At 49.1% G+C, this 22,720-nt stretch overlaps 1 protein-coding gene across 1 annotated transcript in view; it reads right to left on the minus strand.

Annotated features, from left to right (window-relative positions):
- TVP23A (trans-golgi network vesicle protein 23 homolog A) overlaps positions 1-22,340 on the minus strand; it is a gene marked incomplete at both ends in the record, with an annotated part of 40,000 nt that extends 17,660 nt beyond the window's left edge. The window contains 4 exons of the mRNA XM_079719027.1: positions 12,345-12,454; positions 12,682-12,755; positions 18,627-18,701; positions 22,232-22,340. Coding sequence (XP_079575153.1) covers positions 12,345-12,454; positions 12,682-12,755; positions 18,627-18,701; positions 22,232-22,340 — 368 coding nt within the window. The remainder of the gene's footprint in view (positions 1-12,344; positions 12,455-12,681; positions 12,756-18,626; positions 18,702-22,231) is intronic.
- Positions 22,341-22,720: the final 380 nt, after the last annotated feature.

Here is a 22,720-nt window from a genome sequence, read left to right on the forward strand (position 1 = left end):
GGTTCAATCCCTGGTCAGGGAACTAAGATACCACATGCCATGCAGTGTGGCCAAAAAAAAAAAAAAAGAATAACTAAATGCAATGGGTGATCCCAATTGGATCTTGAACTGGGAAAAAAAAAAAGTTACTATAAAAGACATGGGAATATGGACTGAAGATTAGGTAAGTGTCTCATTTTGAATCATTGTCCTCTGTTTATGTAAGACAATATCCTGTTTGTAGAATACACATTGAAGGATTCAGGAGGAAGGGAGCATTATACGTTCATTTTACTCTTAAAACACTTCATAAAATAAGCACACACACAGCAAAGTGTTAACAATAGCTGAATCAAGGTAAAGGACATGTCTCAGTTCTTTGTACTATTCTTGCTACTTTCCTGTAAGTTTGAAATTATTTCAAAGTAAAAAGTTTTTTAAGTCGTTTTAAGGACATTGCTTCCAAACATTATTTTCCAATTTAACATATTTTGTTGCTATATTTTACAATTCTTTCATCTGGGGTCTCATCAACCACTAAAATTCCCCATCACCCTGAAAGCAGTAAGTTTTGTAATTGCCGTGCATGTGTATTTATTGTTTGCAGGATAATTCGATATTCAAAATGATGACTAAAATGGAAATTGCAGTTTAAATTGTCCAACAACATAAAATTAAGTTCGTAGTCAACTTAATTATAGATGCTTTAAACTGATTTTCAAAATTGCTTAAGAAATAAGGCAGTTTGAGAAATTGGGCCTAGAGCAACGGCACTGCGTTTATTGAACACCTATTATTTACCAAGCACCATGCCAGATCCAAGCGAAGTACAGTGAACCAAATGCACCAAGTCCTGCCCTCATGAACATCACTGGGGTGGGGGGCATGCGGGGGAGGGAAGCAAAGAAGCAAATGGGAAATATCTTTTTTTTTTCCCAACATCTTTATTGGAGTATAATTGCTTTACAATGGTGTGTTAGTTTCTGCTGTATCACAAAGTGAATCAGCTATACATATACATATATCCCCATATACCCTCCCTCTTGCGTTTCCACCCTCCCTATCCCATCCCTCTAGGTGGACACAAAGCACCGAGCTGATCTCCCTGTGCTATGTGGCTGCTTCCCACTAGCTACCTGTTTTACATTTGGTCGTGTAGATATGTCCATGCTAGTCTCTCACTTCGTCCCAGCTTACCCTTCCCCCTCCCCGTGTCCTCAAGTCCATTCTCTACGTCTGCCTCTTTATTCCTGTCCTGCAACTAGGTTCGTCAGAACCTTTTTTTTTTTTTAGATTCCATATATATGTGTTAGCATACTTACTTCACTCTGTATGACAGACTCAAGGTCCATCCGCCTCACTTTTGTTTCTGTTTATAGCTGAGTAATATTCCATTGTATATATGTGCAAATGGGCAATTTCAACTCAGTCTGAAAGGTGTCATTAATGGGGTAAGCAGAGTCATGATCAAAATATTCAACATGGCATGGCCACTATCCAGTCAGAATGGACAGTGGTGCAGGGTGCCCCCAGCTGCCCCTGCTATCCCAGGTGCTAATCCTTTAGTTATGAGGGCAGGGTATCTTGGCTATTTAGTGACATTTTAGCAAACCCAAGAGGTGGACACAACAGCTGGCCACCAGGCTGGGGTAGACACGCGGGCACTTGGGGCTGAGAGGAGGGGCACCTAGCTCAGAGTAGGGGATGGGTCTTAGTGATGAGGATGAAGATCTAAAGGACATGGGGTTTCTTTTGCAGGCGATGAAAACGTTCTGGAATTAGACAGTAATGATGGTTGCACAACCTTTGGAATATACCAAAGGCCACTGAGTTGTAGCCTTTAAAGGGGTGAATGCTATGGTATATGAATTATTATACCTCAATTAAAAATAAATGAATTTTTAAAAAATATTTTAAGCTCAGGGTTAAATTAGGAGTTTTGGATTAACATATACACGCAACTATATATAAAATAGATAACTAATAAGGACCTACTGTATAGCACAGGGAACTGTACTCAATATTTTGTAATAACCTATAAGGGAAAAAAAATCTGAAAAAGAATATACAAATATATATATACCCACACACATATACACACACACACACATATATATAGTATAACTGAATCACTTTGCTGTACACCTGAAACTAACACAACATTGTAAACCAACTATACTTCACTAAAAATTTTTTTTTAATTTTTTAAAAAGATAATAGGGATTTGGACACAAAAAAAATATTTTAAGATCTAAAGGACAAATTTAGGCAGCAGAGAGTGAAGCATATAAAAGGCCAGGGGATGAGCAGGAACACGGGGGCTCAGGGTAAGTGGGCTAGGATGGCCATGTACAGCCTGACCCCCAAGGCCGGGCTACTGCAAACAGGCCCCTCAATCAGCTTTAAGAGGTTTGCAGAGAAAACTACAGCATTAGAAATTCCAACTCAAAGCTTCTTGCACCTCTGGAAAGCGTAGTAGAAATGCTATTGTTGGAGTATTGTTGTTTCTTCCCCATTGTCCTTGAGGGGTGGCGATGGGGGTGCTGCAAACTCAGGTGCTTAGAGGGCTGAGCTGGGGTAGGAAATAAGTCAGCTCGTTGGGTGAGACCTGGGGCTCACCCTGAAGGAAAAGGTCCACCCTTCCAAGTCTAACAGCCATTCACAAGAAGTCAGCAATCCAGAGTAAAGTTAAAAAAAAAAGATTCAATTGCATATTACTAAGTGAAAGAAGCCACTCTGAAAAAGCTGCATACTGTATGATTCCAACTATATGCCATTCTAGAAAAGGCAAAACTATGGTGGCAGTAAAAAGATCAGGGATTAGGGTGGAGGGAGGGAGTGAACAGGTTTTTGGGGGGCAGTGAAACTATTCTGTATGATATTGTGATGGTGGATACATGTCATTATATTTGTCCAAACCTATAGAAGGTACACCACAAAGAGTGCACCACCAAGAGTGAACCCTAATGTAAACTATGGACTTTGGGTGATGGTGACGTGTCACTGTAGGTTCATCAATTGTAGCAAATTTTTCCTCTGGCAGGGGATGTTGATAATGAGGGAGGTTTTGTGGGGGGGGAGGGGGGTATATGAGAAATCTCTGTACCTTCCCCTTAATTTTGCTGTGAACTTAAAACTGTTCCAAAAAAATAAGGTCTGAAGTATTTTTTTAATACTTTAAAATATTTAAAAATATCTAAAATTTTTAATTTAATATGTTAAATATTTAAATGTAATATTTAAAAATAATACAGCAAAAAATGTACCGAGGTGAAATTCACATCACAGAAAATTAACCATTTTAAAGTGAAGAATTCAGTGGCATTTAATACTTCACACTATTGTTCCAAAACATTTCCATCATTCCAAAGTAAAACTCCATACCAATTGGGCAGTTTCTCCCCATTTTTTCCTCTCCACAGCCCCTGGCAACCACCAATCTGCCTTCTGTCTCTGTGGCTCATCTCCTCTGAGCAAGTCAGATTGTTAATGTGACCTGTTCCAATATTTAAATATAAATTCACATTCATTTAAAATACCTCCATGGCCCAAGAGAGTATGTCTGAGGCTTGGAGTCAGTCGGCTGACTGTCCCTTTGCACTTTCTATGCTAAAGTATTTTACAATCTGGGTGGGGATACATCTGTACTGTAATGCCAGAAAAACATAAGGATCCATTAACATGATCTCTGGCTGCTTCTGAGTCATTCTGGAAGCCTCCTTACTCCTGTAATGAGTGAGGAGTAAGTCATTGGCCGTGGAACACCCAAGGCTGAGCCCCTGTGTGAAGAGAATTTCCTTAGGGCTGGAGTAGGGCCAGACCCAGGCCTTTCCCCTTGGATTCCAAACCGAATTTATTAGCTGGTCTTTACTGAGGAAACGTCATTGGCATCACTTGCCAGAATATATAGCTGAGCCTTGTATCAACACCAAACCCCACTCCAGTGAAGGTGAATGCGCGCGCGCGCGCGCGCACACACACACACACACACACACACACACACACACACACACACACACACACACACACACACACACACACACACACACACTCCCTACTTAATCCAGAAATAGACAACCTAGAAAAATTCGCCAAGTCACTCGGAGCAGATTGCAGGACCCTTTCACACCCATCTCAACACCTACTGAGTCAAATCTTCAGGGATGGAGACCCTGAAGTTTTGGCCCTTTGTTTGCTGAGTTCCTGAGGGATGCTGATGAAGTTGAGATCTCCTGGGAATGTACGTCCCACAACCTGCATCTGGAACCCACTGCCTTCAACCATCTCTGTCCAATCTCAGAAGTCCCAGCAGCTGGCAGAATTTGGACAAAGACTGATTTGAGCCAAGTTCCCATGTGTGTCCCTGGAGTCCAGCCAGTCCAGGCCACCAGCATCTTTCACCCTGACCCCTCCACCAGCCCGTAACAGATCTCCCTGCTGCTGTTCTTCCCCTACAGGCCACCTGGCAGTCACGGACAGCTTTCTCAAGTGTCAATCAGATCATACCTCTCCCCTGCTCAAATCTCTCCAAAGATTGCCCATCAAAGCAGACAAAATTCCAAATTCCCATCAGAATTTTCAAAGTCCCCACATCCTTTCCCTAACAAATCTCCAAATGTCTCCTCCTCCTACTATCCCACTTTCTACACCCTAGCCTGGTTCCAACAATCCCTAGAATATACTCCCACCTCAGGGCCTTTGCACTTGCTGTTTCCTCTGCCAGAAGTCTCTTCCTGTGCATCTTCCCATGCCTGGCTCCTCCTCCATATTTGGGTCTCAGCCCAAATAATGCACCTCCTCAGGCCTCCTCTGACACCCCCTAGAATCTAAAGGGGCCCCCAGCCCTGGCCTCCTTTTTCATGGCACTTACCACTCTCTGATGTCACTTTGTTTAGATATTTGCTTATGTGTTCACTGTCTCTCCGTGACAGGAGAAAGTCAGCTCCATGAAGGCAAGGACCAGGCCTGTCTGGTTTTCTCTGTGGCCCTTAGAACAGTGTTTGGCACGCAAAGGTCTTTGAAAGGTTTTGTTGACTTAATGAATAAATGAATGAGTGAAAGAATAAATCAGTGCTTCTCAAATGGAAGTGGTTCAGGGTTCCCCACCAGCAATGTCTGGAAACATTTTTGGTTGTCACAACTAGGGGGCTGCTACTGGCATCTAGTGGGTAGAGGCCAGGATGCTGCTAAACATCCTACAGTGCACAGGACAGGCCTCCACAGCAAAGAATGTCCAGCCCCAAATGTCAATAGCCTCAACTTTGGAATAAATGAATGGGTGAGTTAAATACTCCAGGTCCACACAGTCCAGCTGTTCTCTAATACTGAACATCAAGGAACCAACTTCTGACCAAAGTCTTCTTCTGGTCCCAAATGCCTTCCCCAATTGTGTGGGTCATAGTTTAGAAGAAATCTCCTTTTGGTGACTTTATTGTTGGCACTGCTTATGCACCAATTTCATGTTAACAAGAAATATAAATAAGGGGAAGTAAAGCAGCTGGAGATGTAAGGGGTTAATTTCAAAACATGTAATCCCTCACCCTAATCAAAGAGAACTGAAATCTGTCTAGTTCCTTGATTTTGTGGATTATTTTCCTTGGTAATCATGAACCTTCCTTAAATTTAAACCATCAGCCATTGGTGAGACCTGCTTATGTGTCATTATTTCTATATTTTAAAAATAGATTTTAGAGTGGGAACAGGGGCAGCGTGACTTGTCGCCCAAAGTCACCGGGGACAGGGGTCTGGGCGAGGGATCCAGAGGCCATCAGACTTATCAAGGCAATCAGACTTCCTAACAACAAAGAAAACCCAAAATTATTCTTATCTGTGTGTTGTAGCACAATGTGTGTGTGTGTGTGTGTGTGTGTAGCAATTAGAGATGTGCCTGTGTTGACTTCTGGGAATAATGGACGGCCACCAAGGTGCATCTGTACCATCACCTGACCCCCTCCTTCCTTGGCCCCCGCCCCACCAGCTTCTCTTGGGTCAAACACAGAGGGCTCAGACCTCTGAGTTCCCTCAAATGCAAATTTAATTTCTCCAAATCCAAACCCCAGAGACAGCAAGAGAATAATCTAAACCAGGGTTCTCAACCGGGGGCAATTTTGCCCCTAGGGGACTTCACTTGGCAATGTCTGGAGTCTTCTTTGGTTGTCACAACTGTAGAAGGCAGTGTCACTGGCATCTAGTAGGTGAAGTCCTACAATACACAGGACAGTCCCCACAAAGAACTACCCAGCGCCAAGTGTCACAGTGCCAAGGGTTGAGAAAGCCTGATCTAAAGAGTGGGCAATTCCACATTCTCACGTACACAAGGAAAATATAAAGTACTCCCCAGAGGAAGCACACGATGGAAGGCCTGAGAATGCCGTTCCCAGGGCAGCGCCTGTCCCCGAGCATCCCTCCCTGCGTAAGCATCTGTGCCCCTAAGCACAGCATAACCTACAATGCAACTCCAGAGCCGGATCTAAGGGTTCAAATCCCCACCCCACAATTTCACAGCTGTGTGACGTCGGGCCAATCCCTCAACTCGGTCCCTCAATTTCTTTCATCCTGAAATTGATAAAAATCATAGTATCGACTTCATAGGTTTGTAATACAGCTTAAATGAATTTTATGAGTAAAACACTGAGAACAGTGCCTGCGTATAGTAAGTGCTAGGTAAGTAAGTGTTTGCTATTGTTTTTCATTCAATCTAACTTCCCCTAAAAAGCAGCCAACAATTTCATCTGCAGCTCGTTTTGAGGAACAGCGCTGTATCCAACATGGGAAGATAAATGGACGGTGGGAGACTTCCTGAAAGACAAAATGTTATTCTACTTGACAGGCTAGATGGGGATTTGCAGGGGCAGTTTTGATTCTATGTGATTTCTGCCTTGGGTCCTGGCCCCACTAACATGTGACTCCCAGTGGCACCTGACACCAGAGAGTGGGATTCCCCTCAATTTAATGCCCACTGTGCTGAATGAGGACCAACCACGGAACACTGACCAAACCCTGCCAATAAGCCAGCCCTGACAACTGAGACCAAAATCAGATCCAGTAACTCTGCCTGGGGCAAGAGGACATCATCCTACTTTGGGTGGGAATCCATTGGAAACCACGACCTTTAGGTCCAAATGAATTTTGCGAAGACAGTGCCTTGAAAGCATAAACCAACCTTTCCATATGAGGGACAGTGTCCAGCTCCAGGGACAACCCCAGTGTGATGTCCTGTTGCAGCTGAGGACATGCCTCTGCCCCAGCCCCGCCCACACAGTCAAGACACTGAAGTACACTTATGATAGCAAGTACCATTTATGAAGGACATACGAGGTGTCAGGGGTCCCGCTGGATTTGTTACATACATTCATCACCCAGTTGAGTCCTCTTACACAACCCTGTGATGGAGCTAACATCATTCACATTTTACAGATGAGAAAATGGGGGATCCGGAGGTGCCCTGATTTGTTCAAGGCCACTGTGAGTGAAGGGTTAACATCAGGACTGCCTGCCTGGGAATGATCTGGGTCTCCCATGGCAGTGTCCTATGTGCCTGCTCGTGGCGTGGAACTGCCCCTGGGTTGGAGGATCTGTGAGCTGGCAAGCAGGCCTTGGACCTCGGTGAACAGAATCCTAGAAAAGGTTGGCAGGAAACAGAACTGAAGCTTTTATGCCTCACGGTGACCCACAGTCTCTGGCTCTTGTCCCTGATAGCCCCACAGAGCCCCCGTAGGGACAGAGCAGAAGCAGCTGTGTGTGTGGGTAGCAGCTGAGTCCCTCGATGAGATGAAGATGCTGTGTCTCTGCCTCGTATCCTTCTAGAGAGCCAAGTAAACAGGTGTATATGAAAGCCTGTTTGTGTCTGGTGAGGCTGTCTGCCAATCTAACCCACAACCGCTGTTAGTTGGCTGGGGAATGGCGGAACCAAGATCCAAACCTGGGTCTGTCTGACCTCAAGTCCAGGCTTCTCCTGCTCCTCAAGGCAGCTGGAAGCCCAGAGTACTCACTAACACAGCATGTAACAGCTGTGTTACAGCATGGCTAAAACACAGAGTTACCATTTGGCCAAGCAGTTTTGCTTCTAGGTTGATGCCCAAGAGAACTGAAAACATATGTTCATACATAAACTTGTACGTGGATGTTCACAGCAGCATTATTCACAAGAACAAAAAGCAGAAACAACTCAAATGCCCATCAACTTACGAAGGATAAGAAAAATGTACTCTATCCATACAATGAAATATTATTCAGCAGTAAAAAGTAATGAAGTACATGCCCAAACATGGATGAACCTTGAAAACATTATGCTCAGTGAAAAAAGCCAGATAAAAGGCCACATACTGTATGATCCCATTTACATGAAATGTCCAGAATAGGCCAATTCAAAGGAACAGAAAGTAGACTAGTGGTTTCCAGGGGCTGGGGGAGGGGAGAAATGGGAAATGACAGCTTAATGGGTACAGGGCTTCCATCTGGGGTGATCAAAAATTCTGGAACTAGATAGTGATGATGATTGCACAACCTTGTGAACAGACTAAAAACCACATTGAATTGTATATTTTAAAGTGTGAATTTATGATATGTGAATTATATTTCAGTAAAAACATACACTCACACATACAATAGGACACCAAAAGCAAAGACAACAAAAGTAAAAATAGATAAATGGAACTATATAAAATTTAAAAACTTCTGTGCATCAAAGGACACCATCAACAGGGTGGAAAGGCAACCCATGAAATGGGAGAAAATACTTGCAAATCATACATTTCATAAGGGCTTAATATCCAGAATATATAAAGGACTTCTACAACTGAACAATAAAAAATCCAATAACCTGATTAAAAACTAGGCAAAGGACTTCGGATAGACATTTCTCCTAAGATGATACACAAATGGCAAACATGCACATGAAAAGATGCTCAGCATCACTAATCACTCGGGAAATGCAATCAAGTCCACAATGAGACACTACCTCACATCCATCAAGACGGATACTCCGAAAAAACAGAAAGTAACAATTGTTGGTGAGGATGTAGAGAAATTGGAACCCTGTGCATTGCTTTTGGGATTGTAAAATGGTTCAATTGTTAAGGAAAATAGTATGAAAATTCCTCAAAAAATTAAAACTAGGGACCTCCCTGGTGGTCAAAGACTCTGCGCTCCCACTGCAGGGGGTGTGGGTTCAATCCCTGGTCAGGGAACGAGGATCCCACATGCCACGTGGTGCAGCCAAAAAGTAAAAAAAAAAAAAAAAAAAAAAGAAAGAAAAATTAATTAGAACTAGAATTATCATATGACCCAACAGTTCCACTTCTGGGTATATATCAAGAATTGAAAGCAGGGTCTTGAAGAGACAATTGCATATCTATGTTCATTGCAGTACTATTTGCAAGGGCTAAAACGTGGAAGCAACCCAAGTGTCCATTAACAGATGGATTGATGAACAAAGTGTGGTCTATACACACAATGGAATATTTTTCAGTCTCTAAAAGGAAGAAAATTCTGATACATGATACAACATGAGGAACCTTGAGGATATTATGTTAAGTGGGAAAATGCCAGTCACAAAAAGACATATTCCCTATGATTCCATGTACATGAAGTATCTAAAGTTGTCAAGTTTAGAGAGACAGAAAGAAGAGTGATGGTTGCCAGGGGCTGAGGGGAGGGGGATGGAGAGCTGGTGTTTAACGGGGACAGAGGTTCAGATTTGCAAGACGAAAAGCTTCTGGAGATCTGTTTTACAACAACATGAATATATTTAACACTACTGAACACTTAAAAATGGTTAAAATGATAAATTTTATGTTGTGGGGATTTTTTTTCCACAATAAGAAAAGGTAAAAAAGAAAAAAAAGTAGCACACTGGGGAAAAACACACGCAGCATACCTAACATTTCCTCTACCTGCTATGGAGTCACATCCTTCACTGATTCTGCAAGGTGCTCTCCCCACCACACTGCACTTCGCTGACCTGGAACCAGGGACAGGAAGGGAAGGGACCAGGTCTCTATCCCCAGGGCTTAGCTAGCACCTGTACACAGATGCTGGGTAAATATGTACTGAACAAATTGTATAGCCACCACGTGGTGAGGTCAGGATGGTACAAGTACCCCCATTTTACAGATGGGTCAAGGCTCAACAAGGCAAGGGGGACACTGTCCAAAATCACAAAGCCAGCAAGTGGTAAAGGAAGAAGTGGCCCTGAAATCCCAGACTCCTGTTATAGGGCCCCTTCCATCACTTCACCTCCCTTCAAAGTCAACCTGGAGGGCTTCCCTGGTGGCGCAGCGGTTGAGAATCTGCCTGCTAATGCAGGGGACACGGGTTCGAGCCCTGCTCTGGGAGGATCCCACATGCCGCGGAGCAACTAGGCCTGTGAGCTACAACTACTGAGCCTGCGCGTCTGGAGCCTGTGCTCTGCAACAAGAGAGGCCGCGATAGTGAGTGGCCCCCGCTTGCCAGAACTAGAGAAAGCCCTCGCACAGAAACGAAGACCCAACACAGCAAAAAAATAATTAATTAATTAATTAATTAATAAACTCCTACCCCCAACATCTTCAAAAAAAAAAAAAACAAAGTCAACCTGGAATCCATTTCAACATGGAATTGACAAATAACAATTCTCACCTGATACTAGTGATTCTTGCTTGGATCATGGACCCATTTGACAATGTAATTAAAGTTTGAGTCCTTTTCCTAAAGCAGCACACATGTGAAACTTAGAAAATAGTTTACACAGGGTTCCTGAACCCTGTTAAGCCCATATATAGACCCCAGTCAAGAACCTCCTTTCCATCCTGCTATCTGGGTGACTTCATCTATGCTCAGGATTTAGAGCCATCTCTACATTCTTCTTGAGCATCAAAATCAACGAGAGATGCCCATCCCCTGTGAAGCTGGTTACGTAGGTCCAGGCCTGGACCAGAAATCTGCATTAGGCACAGAGGATTCTGGGATGGGTAGCTCTCAAACACACACACAGCCATGAGCTGCTGCCTCCCCGGTCTCTGCATGCAGCCCAGATAACGCCCCCAGAGCTCCCAGCCTCTCTTCCCTGCTGCCCATCACACCTGGCCATTCGAACATTCTACCACAACCCAACGAAGATGACCCTGGGCTCAATGTCTTTCCCCCATAAGTGCTCCTTCACCTGGGTCACTAGGCCAGAGGCCTGGGCATCACCCTTGACTATTCCCATCCACAGCCCACATCTTGATCATCACCGAGGCTGGCTGATTCTGCCTCTTCTGTGCCTCTGGGCCCCTCCACTTCCCTCCATCACCCCTGCCCGTGCCCTGGCCCAAGCTCCCAGCTTCTGCTTCGTGATTCCTTCCGCTCTTACAATCCACTGTCTATTGTGTAATTCTGATCATGTCACTGCACTGTGAAAATTCCAACTCTAGAATTGCACTGTCCAATATGGTAGCCACATGTGGCTATTAAAATTAAATATCCAAACCTCTGTCCCTCAGTCACATATCAAGTGTTCACCAGCCACAGTGGCTGGTGGCTACCACACCAGAGAGCACAGACGTAGTACCTTCCCATGTGTTCCAGTGGACAGTGCAGCTCCAGAACTTCCCTCGTAAGCCCTTCCGGTGTGGCCCCAGCCTCTGCTCAGACTACTCTTCACTGAAGCAGTCTCAGATCCCTAAACTCATGACCTCACCTAAGCCTTTGCATGTGTCCCCCCCTCGCTCCTCCCCCGCTTAGTTAACTCCTACCCATCCTTCAGGTCTCAGCTTAGATGTCACTTCCTCCCCTGACCAGCATAAGTGCCCAAGCTTTTGCCAATCACAGCATTTAAAACACTGAATCAGGGCTTCCCTGGTGGCGCAGTGGTTGAGAGTCCGCCTGCCGATGCAGGGGACGCGGGTTCGTGCCCTAGTCTGGGAAGATCCCACATGCCGCGGAGCGGCATGTTTTTTTTTGCAGTAAGCGGGCCTCTCACTGTTGTGGCCTCTCCCGTTGCGGAGCACAGGCTCCGGACGCGCAGGCTCAGCGGCCATGGCTCACGGGCCCAGCCGCTCCGCGGCATGTGGGATCTTCCCAGACCGGGCCACGAACCCGTGTTCCCTGCATCGGCAGGCGGACTCTCAACCACTGTGCCACCAGGGAAGCCCCTCTACCCAGCTCTTCTCACAATAATTACCTTGTTAATATCTTTGTTTGCCCGTTCAGTATTAGTTCCCTCCCCCCAAGACTGCAGGCTCCAGGACGGCAGGACCTTGTCTGATCTGTCCAGGGTGTGTCCCTTACCCCATCTCTGGCACACACCAGGTGCTCAATACATTCTGAATGGATGAACGAATGAATGTGAATGAATGCATTTGCAGCTCTGGGGGACGCTTGCCCAATGCCCAGTCCCAGCATACCTGATCTTGGCTTTCCGAAACGCCAGCTCCTCTTCGTTGCCAAAATCCAGGGACACATCCTCAGTATCGTCCACCAGGGCCTGGGGGACACCAAAGGCGGGTGAAAGCCCCTTACGCGGTTCACAGGCCCTTTGGTGCCAACCCTCTCTGCGTGCGGGACCCCTCCCCTTCTCCACCTTCGGCCCATTTGGGGTCCAGAGCAGGCCCAAACCCCGGCTCCCGCATCCCTCCTCCTCCTCCTCCCCGCTTCTCCCAGCGCTCCCGCAGGCTCCTCGCCACCACCCTCCCGTCCCCAGATCCCCGCGGCCCTACCTGCTTCATCCCTCCCAGAGCCCACCTGGAGCCCACAACCCAGCCTCCGGCTCCACCTCTCGCTGCGGAAGGGCTGGGATGCCCGGCGGGCAGCTGCGGCTAGAGGCGCGGTGGGGTTGGAACCTGAGGCCCTCGGTGCAGCCTCCGCTCAGGTCTCAGGTGGGGGAGGGGCGCGCGGGGCCCAGAGCGCAGTCGCGGGCTGGGGAGGTGGGCTCTGCTGCCCGGGCGGGGGCGGGGCTTGGGAGGGTCCCTCGGCCCCGGGCTCTCTGGGAACAGCGCCTAGGAAAGAAAGAGCTGGCGCCCAGTGGAAGGATGGAGGGCGAAGACAGAGCGGAGGCAGGGAGGGGACGATACGGGCTCAGAGGAGGACTTGGGAACCGAGACCAGTGATCCAGCGAGGAATAGAGCGGGTGGGTCAGTGAATGAGGTGGATGGTCCATAGGTGTCGAATGAGCCAGTGAGAGGGTGAATGAATGAATGTCAGTGTTGGGCAGCCTCTTTCAGGGTTTGGAGAAAGTCAGTGTTTCTCAAAACTCTCAGATCCCGAGAATTCCCTAGGGCCATTATTAAAAGCAGTTTCCCAGACCCAACCCTTCAGATTCATAAGGCCTGGAGTGGAGCCCGGGATTCTGCCTTTTAACAGGCGAATCTGCTGCAGCCACGGCTTGGGTACCACTGCTGCCCACAGTTGACATCTGCATGCATCGTGGTACCAGACACATATTGTGCACAAAATTTTTTTTTTTTTTTTTTTTTTTTGTGGTACGCGGGCCTCTCACTGTTGTGGCCTCTCCCGCTGCGGAGCACAGGCTCCGTATGCGCAGGCTCAGCGGCCATGGCTCACGGGCCCAGCTGCTCTGCGGCATGTGGGATCTTCCTGGACTGGGGCACGAACCCGTGTCCCCTGCATTGGCAGGCGGACTCTCAACCACTGCACCACCAGGGAAGCCCCCAAAATAATTTTTATTAGCATTAATAGCAGTGTTTCTGGATGTAAAGGCCTTCCCAGAAAAGAAGGCTTGCCACCTGAAACTTTTTCCTGGCCCAGGACAAGTTCACTCCTCTCCTTTCTGCCCTCTCCTCCTCCTGGCCACTTACCCAGGGACAGAGGGCCTAGAGTCTAGATGCCAAGGCCCCTAGTCCTGCCCTTTGCCCTCCTGCCATGGACAACAAGTACCTGTCCCCCATCCCTGGTGACCCAGAAAAGGACTAGTGGTCCACAAGCTCCTGACACAATTAACCCACTGCTGGTCCCCACAGGGGTGGCCGCCTGGGGTGTGCCCTGGAGGAGGCGCAGGGAGTAGAGCTGCAAGGATGTACCTAAGCTCTGAGCCCTGGTCAGGCACCCCGCTCAGTGCCCTAACCTGAACCCATGAAGGGTCTGCCAGGTATTGTGGAGGGAAAGTATTTTCTCCTGGGAATGCCATCTTCAGGAGTCAGGGGATCTGGGAGGAGTCTGAGAGGCTGCAGCTCTAACAAGTGCTCAGGTGATGCTGATGATGCAGGCCTCTGGATCACCCTTTGAACTGTAAGGATCTAAACCACCAAAGCCTGGCTTTCTAGAAAAGCCTATTGGCTCTTCCATCTCAAAGTCGGCTCCAGACACAAAAGAGTGTCACACTGAGAGACTGGGGTGCCCTAAGCTCCCCTCCCCCTCTGGGCCCCAGCTGCCCATGAGGGATAATAGGGGAGGGGTGAAAAGGGGCCACAGCAGAGGGCAGGTGGAGGTGAGAAGCCGTTACAGAACATTTAGGGGCTTTTCCTCTCTGAGAATCACCAACTGTTGGTATCTGTCAAGTTGGGGCTTAGAGAGTCCCCAAGGGGGAGAGGAGGTAGGAAAGCCCCCTTGGAAGCCCCATTTGGGGACAAACTGTCATTCTCAGTCATGGGGTTGGGGGTACCTTCAGAAGAGCCTCAGCTCCCACCATGTGGAGGTCACATGCTCCTGAGCTGTCCTCAGGGGGGCACAGGCTGAGGGTGCAGATGTTGGAGCCCAAAGTGGGGCCTCCAGGGGAAAGCGCCCTCCCTCCCCCACACACCTGGATGACCCTCTGTGGGGTCAGCCTGTGGAATTTGAGAGTGGGCAGAGAACCCGAGGATTCCGCAGGGAATTCATCATTGGCTTCGAAACCAGCTGCAGTGGTTTCACCTGGGGCTGCTGGTTAAATGCAGATTCCAGGGCCCCACTCTGGGCCCTCTGAAGCTCCAGGGCCAGGTCTGGGCATCTGCTTTTAATAAGGGCCCTGGGGAATCCTTGGGTTCAGAGACTTCCAGGAAACACTGACCTTCTCCCTTCACACTGGTGCCACTGAACATGGCCACTGAAACCTGCCTCAAGTCACCTCTGCTCGTCTTGGCCCAGGAGGGGCTTGGGGAACAGAGCTTTGAGAAGCAGCCCCATCTCTGATCCCCGCAGTGTGGCTTCCAGCCCTGAAGCCAGAACAACCCAAGGGCAGGGTCTCCAGGCTCAGGCAGCCACTGGCCTCTAGACGGCCCTCAGAGGTCAACTCTGGAGTCAGGCATCCCCAGCTGCGAATGAGGCTCCACCATTCCCTGGCTGGATGGCCTTGGGCAGGGGCCTTCACCTCTCTGGTCTCATCTCCACACCTGTAAAATGGGACTGCACCTCCCCTCACCTGGCAAGGATGATGCAAGGACTAGAGAAAACACATGTGAAAAGCTTGCCTCAGAGTAGGGGCTCAGAAATAGTGGCCCTGGTGACACTGGCTGTGGTCATCAGCAGAGGGGCTCGAGGTCCAAGGAACCCCTGTGGGCTGGGCAGCACACAGGACCTGAGCCTCAGGCCACAGTCATTCCTTCTGCCGAGGGACATCCACCTTCATGGGGGAACAGGAGCTGCACATTCAGCTCTGTTGGCCATTTCCCATCTGTGTGTACCCGGCACTCATGGCAGCTGGAATAGAGGACCGTGCATGGCCCTCTCCCCCAGACAGGACCCCAGGAACCCTGAACCAGAAGGCAGAGACTTGGATTGGACTAACATGGCTGAACACGGGAGCCCGGAGCATGGCTGGGGGTGGGTGGGAGGAGTCAGCCTGGCTGGACCATGCTGGCTTTCTGCACGCAGACTTTCTGCTCTTTATCCTTCGGGACAAGGGCAGCTAGCACAGATGAAGTAGTAAGTAGGGGGAGGGTGTGTAGGGACTGCCCTCGGGATCCCCATCCACCTTGCCAGGGGGGAGGCAGTGCACGTGGTGAGCCCTGGATTTCTACCCAGATGGACCTCAGCTGTGCCTGGGCCTCTGATTCCCCATCTGTGAAATGGGTAGAGATTCACTGCCCTGAACACTCCCGGGTCCTTCACTCACTCAGCCCTCACCTGCTCTGTGCTTGATAGGCTGGTCTAGACACAGGGACACAGCACTTGGTGAGACACATAAGGTGCTTGCCCTCTTTGGGCCGACATCCCAGTTGTAGATGGATAAAAACAACCCAGTAAAAAAAAAAGTCACAAGAGCTTTTTGAAAAGTGCATTAAGTGCCCCAAACAAAGCTGCCCTGTCCAATCTGGGAGCCAGGAGTCACTATGGAGCCGTTGAAAGGGGGCGAGACCGATGGCGGTATTCTGTCAGCATAAAATACACAACGAGGTTTGAAGACTTAGCAGGAAAAAAGGATGTAAAATATCTTCTCATAATTTTAAAATTGCTCACATGTTACAGTGATCCTGTTTTGGCTCTATTGGGTTAAAGTACAATTAAAATCAACTTGCCCTGTTTTTACTTTTTAAAATGTGGCTACCAGCACATTTACTATGATGCGTGTGGCTCGCATTACATTTCTATTCTAGAGAGTGATTGGGAATTCAAAAGGAGGACAGGGAAGCCACTCTGACCTGAGCCTTGATATTAAAAAGAATTTTTATGCCCAAATTGAAACAAATATAAAGTAAATAGCATAATAAACCCTCATGCACTTGTCCTGATTCAAAATTCTCAACTCATACAGCCCATCTTTTTGCATTGATCCATTCCCTCTTTCCTTCTCCTGTATGATTTTGAAGCAAACCCCAGCACCTTATCATTTCACTGTAATATTTTGGTACATAGCTCTAAGAATGGACTCTTGAAAAAAACGAAGCCATAGCAATTCCACTCCTAGGTACATTCCCAAGAGAACTGAAAACATGTTCACAAAAAACCTCGTACAGCAATGTTCATAGCAACATAATTCATAGTAGCCCGAAGATAGAAACAGCCCAAATGCCTGTCAGCTGATGAAGGAATAAACAAAATGTACCCTACCATACAATGAATAATCTGCACAATAAAAAGGAATGAAGTGCCCATACCTGCTACACCTGGATGAATCTTGCACACATTATGCTCAGTGAAAGAAGCTGTATGCACACATTGCCTGATTCCATTTATATGAAATGTCCAGAACTGGCAAATCCATAGAGACAGAAAGTAGATTAATGGTTACCAGGGGTTAGGGGATGACTGCTAATTAGTACTAAATTTCTTTTGCGGGTGATGAAAGTGTTCTGGAATTAGATAGTGGTGACGATTGCACAGCTTTGGGAATATCCTAAAAATCACCACATGTTACACTTTAAAAGGGTGACCTTTATGGTATTTGAATTATATGCCCATTTTTAAAAGTTGCAATCTCATCACCACGCCTAACACAATGAATAATAACCCCTAGTGTCAGAGATCTTATCCAAAATCCCGTCAGGCTTCATTTCCCAAGTGTTTCATAAATATTTTTATTTCCCATGGTTTGTTCCAGTCACATACCAACCAGGGCCACACCCTGCAAGTGACTAACGCGCAGATAAATCTCTCAAAACCAGAAGGTTCCTCTCCCGAGCTCTTCTCTTGCAATGTGTCTGTAAAGGACCCAGACCGTTTGTCTTCTGCATCTTCCCACAGTCTGTGTTCTATTGCCTCCCTGGGCTGGGGAACCCCACATTCTCAGCCTGTTAAATAGGGCACTCCACCCCGGCCCACCCCTATGGCAGCTGACTTGACAAAGAAATACTGCTGCAAGGTAGGGGTTGGGACAGAGCCTGGGTGCCAGGTAAATAACAAGGGCTAGGCCTTGCCTGCAAACTGCTACAAGAACATTGTCAGAGAGACCAGGACTTCCCCAACGAACAGGACTTTTCCTGGGTTCTCTTATCTTTCCACTTAGCACAGATTGCACAGGGCACTCCACCCCTCCCACCTCTGCTGCCAGAGCTGTATCCTGCCCTGTGCAGAGGTGGGAGCAGGAAACCTGGGTCTCCACCCTCAGCTGAGAGGCTTCCACCTTCCCCCTCCCATCAGGTGGACCCCAAACTCCCACCCTGGCTCATAAGGCTTTGCAGGGCCGAACCAGCTACCCTCTGCCAGCTGGCTCAGAGACTCACTCTGCTACTGTACGCCGGCCAGACCCCACCTGTCATCAGAACACCCACACGGGTCTTTCCTTCCTCGGGGTCTTCGCACGTGCTGTTTCTTCTGCATCAATGCTTCCCAGCACACACGCTGATTTTTCACAGGGCTGATAACATAGAGGCTCCAAGCCACCCTTCCTGACCTCCCGCCTACTGTCCCACCCAACCACTGTCTCTACGCCTTTGCTCTCTCTGTTTTGAGTTCTTGAGAGACCTCGCATGTCCCTCCTAACTCTTTCCTTTTGCTTGCTGTGTTTGGTCATTCGTATTCTCTCTGAACTAGAATCTTAGCTCCGTGAGGGTAGGGCCCTGTGTCTAGATTTGAGCACAGAGGAGATGGATGAGCAGGTAAGTGAAGGACCCAGGAGTGTGCAGGGCAGCGATTCTCTGCCCATCTCACAGATGGGGAAATAGAGGCCCAGGCACAGCTGAGGTCCATCTGGATAGAAATCGAGGGCTCACCCTGTGCACCACCTGCCCTTGGGGAGATGGATGGGTGCTCCACGGGCAGCCCACAGGAGGGACCCACTTTTCCCCCTCGGCCATCTGTTCTGCCTTCCTGGGCACCTGCCGTGGCTGCCAGCGTGGAGAAGGACAGGGCCCAGTTCAGGTGGGAGGAGCCCTGTGAAGTGAGCACAGCTTCTGCGGGGAAGCAGGAAGGTGAGAGGCACAGGGGCAGCTGGGCAGACTTGTGGGCCTGGATGCACCCTGGCCTGAAATCATAGGTTTATCAGATGCAATAGAGGATACCAGGTAAACCTGAAGTTGAGATGAACAACTGATAATGTTTTAGTATAACTATGTCCCAAATAGTGCATGGGACATACTTATACTAAAAAGTGGTTTACGTCAAGTTCACTTTCACCGGACCCCCTTATTTTTACTTGCTCGATCTGGCAACCCGACTTGGGCAGGACCACTGCCAGGTGCCAGGCAGACAGACCTTAGTCACCAGTGGGAATGCCAGGCTGAGGGTGAGAAGCGGCTGCTGGCCCGGGAATGACAGGCCTGGGGGCTGCTGCTTCCCCCCTGCCTGATGGGGGATCAGGGGCAGCTCAGGGCCTTTCCCAGGCCCAGGTCTGATCACACACACCCTACCCCTACTCACTACTTACCCCCCTGTGCCAGCCGCCCTTGACCGTCAGGATGAAGAACAGAAAGGCAGTATGGCTTAGAGCCCGGCTTGGTCTGCAAGTGACTTATCCGCTGTGTGACTCTGTTTCCCCAAAGGCAGTGCCCACATGATATGGGCCCCTCCCTGGTAGGGTGGTGTGAGGATTAACAGATTGATCCGGGTTGAGTGCCTGGCACAGAGCAGCTGGACAGTCACCATCCTTCCTGCAGCTGCCAATCTGCATCCCCTCATGTGACCCCCGCTGGCCACCCATTTTTGCTGAGGCCTCCTTCTCTGAAGTCCTGTGATGCTGCCTCTCTGTGCCGGAAGCTTGCTCCTTGCTCTGGTCTGCCCTTCCCTGGGGGGCGGGCTGTGGGGAGCTGGCCTAGTGAAGCCACACGCTCTGACCCCAGTGCCAACACAGGCCCATACAAAGACTCAGATGAACACTGATATCTAGACTCAGGAGCATGCAGCCATATGTGTAGACACATGTGTCTGTGGACAGTGCCAACCCCACACTCACAGGCCCCTCCACACAGGCATGTGTGTGGATGTAGATGCACATTTCCACCAATGAAGGCCAGTCACTTGTGTCATTTGTGCAGTGCATGGACTGTGAAAACAGCCCCTCCCCAGGGGAAGCCACCTTCTTCAGGGATGGGGCTGAGGAGGGACTCCCTCTGCCCCCGAACTCAGGGATCCCTGACCCTGTGTAGAGTGACAGATCAAAGACACCCTCCAGCAAGCAGCAAGTGTAGTGAAGAGGCCATCAGGATGAAGTAGTGATTCTTTTTTTTTTTTTGCGGTACGCGGGCCTCTCACTGTTGTGGCCTCTCCCGTTGCGGAGCACAGGCTCTGGACGCCCAGGCTCAATGGCCATGGCTCACGGGCCCAGCCGCTCCGCGGCATGTGGTATCTTCCCGGACCGGGGCACGAACCCGTGTCCCCTGCATCGGTAGGCGGACTCTCAACCACTGCGCCACCAGGGAAGCCCGAAGTAGTGATTCTGATGGGGGTCCTAAGGGTCCCTCGGAAGGAAGATTTTCTCTTAAAAAAAAAGGCTGGCTGGCCACTCCCCCGAGAAGGGAAATTCCAGACCAGGGGACAAAAGGGACAGCCAAGCTTTGATGCGTCCGGCCTGGCCTCTCAAGCCATCTGACATCTCGCCAGGCTGTGGAGGAGTCGGCAAACAGTCCAGAGAAGGCCTCTTATCACTCAAGGGCTGGGACAAGGGCAGAAATGTCAGGTTCATGGCAGGGCTACTTCAGGGAGAGTGGGTGGAAGTTGTTACCCATCTTGAGCTCTGGCCTCCTCTTGGAGCAGTGGGAGCTTGGCAGGTCCCTCCCATAGGCCCAGGGAAGATCATAAGGCTGGTCTCTCCCCCAGCAGCTGGAGGTCCAGTTTGGGTCCTCCCACTGTAGAGAAGATGTCCCCAGTGGGCCCTGCTTGGTGGGGACCTATTGATTTTTCCCACCTCACCCTCCACCACTCATCATGGTAACACTGGCCAGACTCTAAGATTTCCAGCAACCCCATCCGCCTTCCTGCCTCAGGGCCTTTGCATCTGCTGTTTCCCCTGCCAGGAGTGCCCTACCCCTCCAGATTTTCTTAGGACTGAAAATATGAGATCTCTCTCCAAGAGTCCTTCCCTGAGTCCCAGCTCATGTTCCACTCAATCTTTTTCTAGGGTCTGGGATCTGGACATGTTTTGTCCTGTTTCTAACACTTTCCATGATGTTTAACTGTCTTGTTTTTTTATTAGTTAAGCAAACTTTCTCCTCCCCATCTCCCCACTAGAATATTATCTCCATAAGAGCAGGTGCCCCTTCTGTCTACCTAGCACAGTGCTGGGCACACTGTGGACATTCGACCAGTGTCTGGTGAGTAAGTGAATGAAGAGATGAATGACCCTGAGGAATGTGCCAGGCGGCGGGTCTCTGCCCATCCCTTTTTTTTTTCCATCCCTTTTTTATAGGGATACCAGTCATGTTGGATTGAAGGCCCAACCTACCGCAGTATGACCTCATCTTAAATATTTACATCGGCCATGACTTTGTTTCCAAATAAGGTCACATTGTGATGTACTGGGGGTTAGGACTTTAACATATGAATTTGGGGAGGGGGGGAGCAATGCAGCCCATAATAGAAGGTAACTGTGGCTCACTCACAATCTCCACTTGGTGGGGGGAATGGAAGTATTTTTACTCCCCCATGCATCAGCTATCGGTTCAGGGCTGCCCCCAGCAGGGACAGGAATTCCCAGGCACTTCCGACTCCGGGCACATACAGGCAAAGCAGGTTCCAGCAGCATGAGGGCTGTCCTCCAGCAAGGAGGAGCAGGTGGTGCTGTTGGGAGTGAAAGCTCGAAGGAGGCTGGTGGGCATGAAAGTGGGAAGGGGATCTGAGGGACATGGGCACCTGCTGCGCCCACCATCTGTCGGAAGCACTGAAAGCAGAACCTTCAGCCCACATCTGCCACCCACTTGCTTGGGGTAGATTGGCACCTCCATGCCTTCCTATATCTACATACAGTCCACATTTAGCTGGACTGGAGCTGCTGGGGCAGGTGTGGATCACATGCACCAACCCCCAATCCATGGGTACCCTGACCCCACTGGCACGTAAGGATTGTCGGTAGGTGGAGGTGTGCAGAGCCCTCATACCTGCCAGCCTCACCTACAGAGGGGCTGAGGAGCCCTGAGAGAAATGGGACCCCCAGCTCTGAAACCATAGCTCATGAAATGCAGCATCTGTAGGCAGGAAGGGGTGCCAGAAATGAGGATAACAGTGAGGAAATGGGGGTCCTAGAGTGGTGAATTTGACTCAGCACTGCAGGCAGGAGTCAGAGTGGAGTGGTGCTCCAGATGCACGTGAAAAAGTGACAAGATTTGTCCCCACTCCAGCCACCTGGGCACTTAAGTGCTTGTGTGCAGTGTGCCTGGGGGGTCCAGGCAGTTTGCTTTGGATCACCTGCTGGGAGCGTAATGCAAAGAAGGAGGCAGCAGTGCTGTCTGGGAGATGCGCACAGACATCGTGCCCAGGGGGGATCTGGTACCCTGGTGGCGTATGGCAGCCTTGACCTGCGAGAACATCAAGGTTTGAGCTAGAAGTCCCAGCTTGGCCAGCAGCACCAGCAGGGATATCTGTGCCCTGTCCAGCTCCATGGATTCATGGTGGCAGCGGTGAACTGGCCTGGACCCCACCCTCTGTACCCCTGACTCTAAACCCACTAGCAACTGAGGGTGGTCGAGGCCAGCAGATGTGGGAGAACGAACTGAAGCTGGACGTGCCAGTGGCATCAGTGCTTGTGGAACAAACCTCATGGCCATACACCAGTGCAGGTCAGAGCTGACACCCCTGGAGTCTGACAATCTGGTTCCAGTCCCAGCTCTGCCACAGCTTAGCCCGGGCTAGGTTGCTCTAACAAATAGACCTTACATTTTCTGAGCCTTAACATAATAGAAATTGGTCTCCTGCTCACTTAATGGTCCTGAGTGGTTGTTCAGGCTGGCAGGGCAGTTCTCCACTTGGAAGAATCCAGGCT

The sequence above is a fragment of the Hyperoodon ampullatus genome, assembly GCF_949752795.1.
Source record: "Hyperoodon ampullatus genome assembly, chromosome: 14".
Classification (NCBI taxonomy): Eukaryota; Metazoa; Chordata; class Mammalia; order Artiodactyla; family Ziphiidae; genus Hyperoodon; species Hyperoodon ampullatus.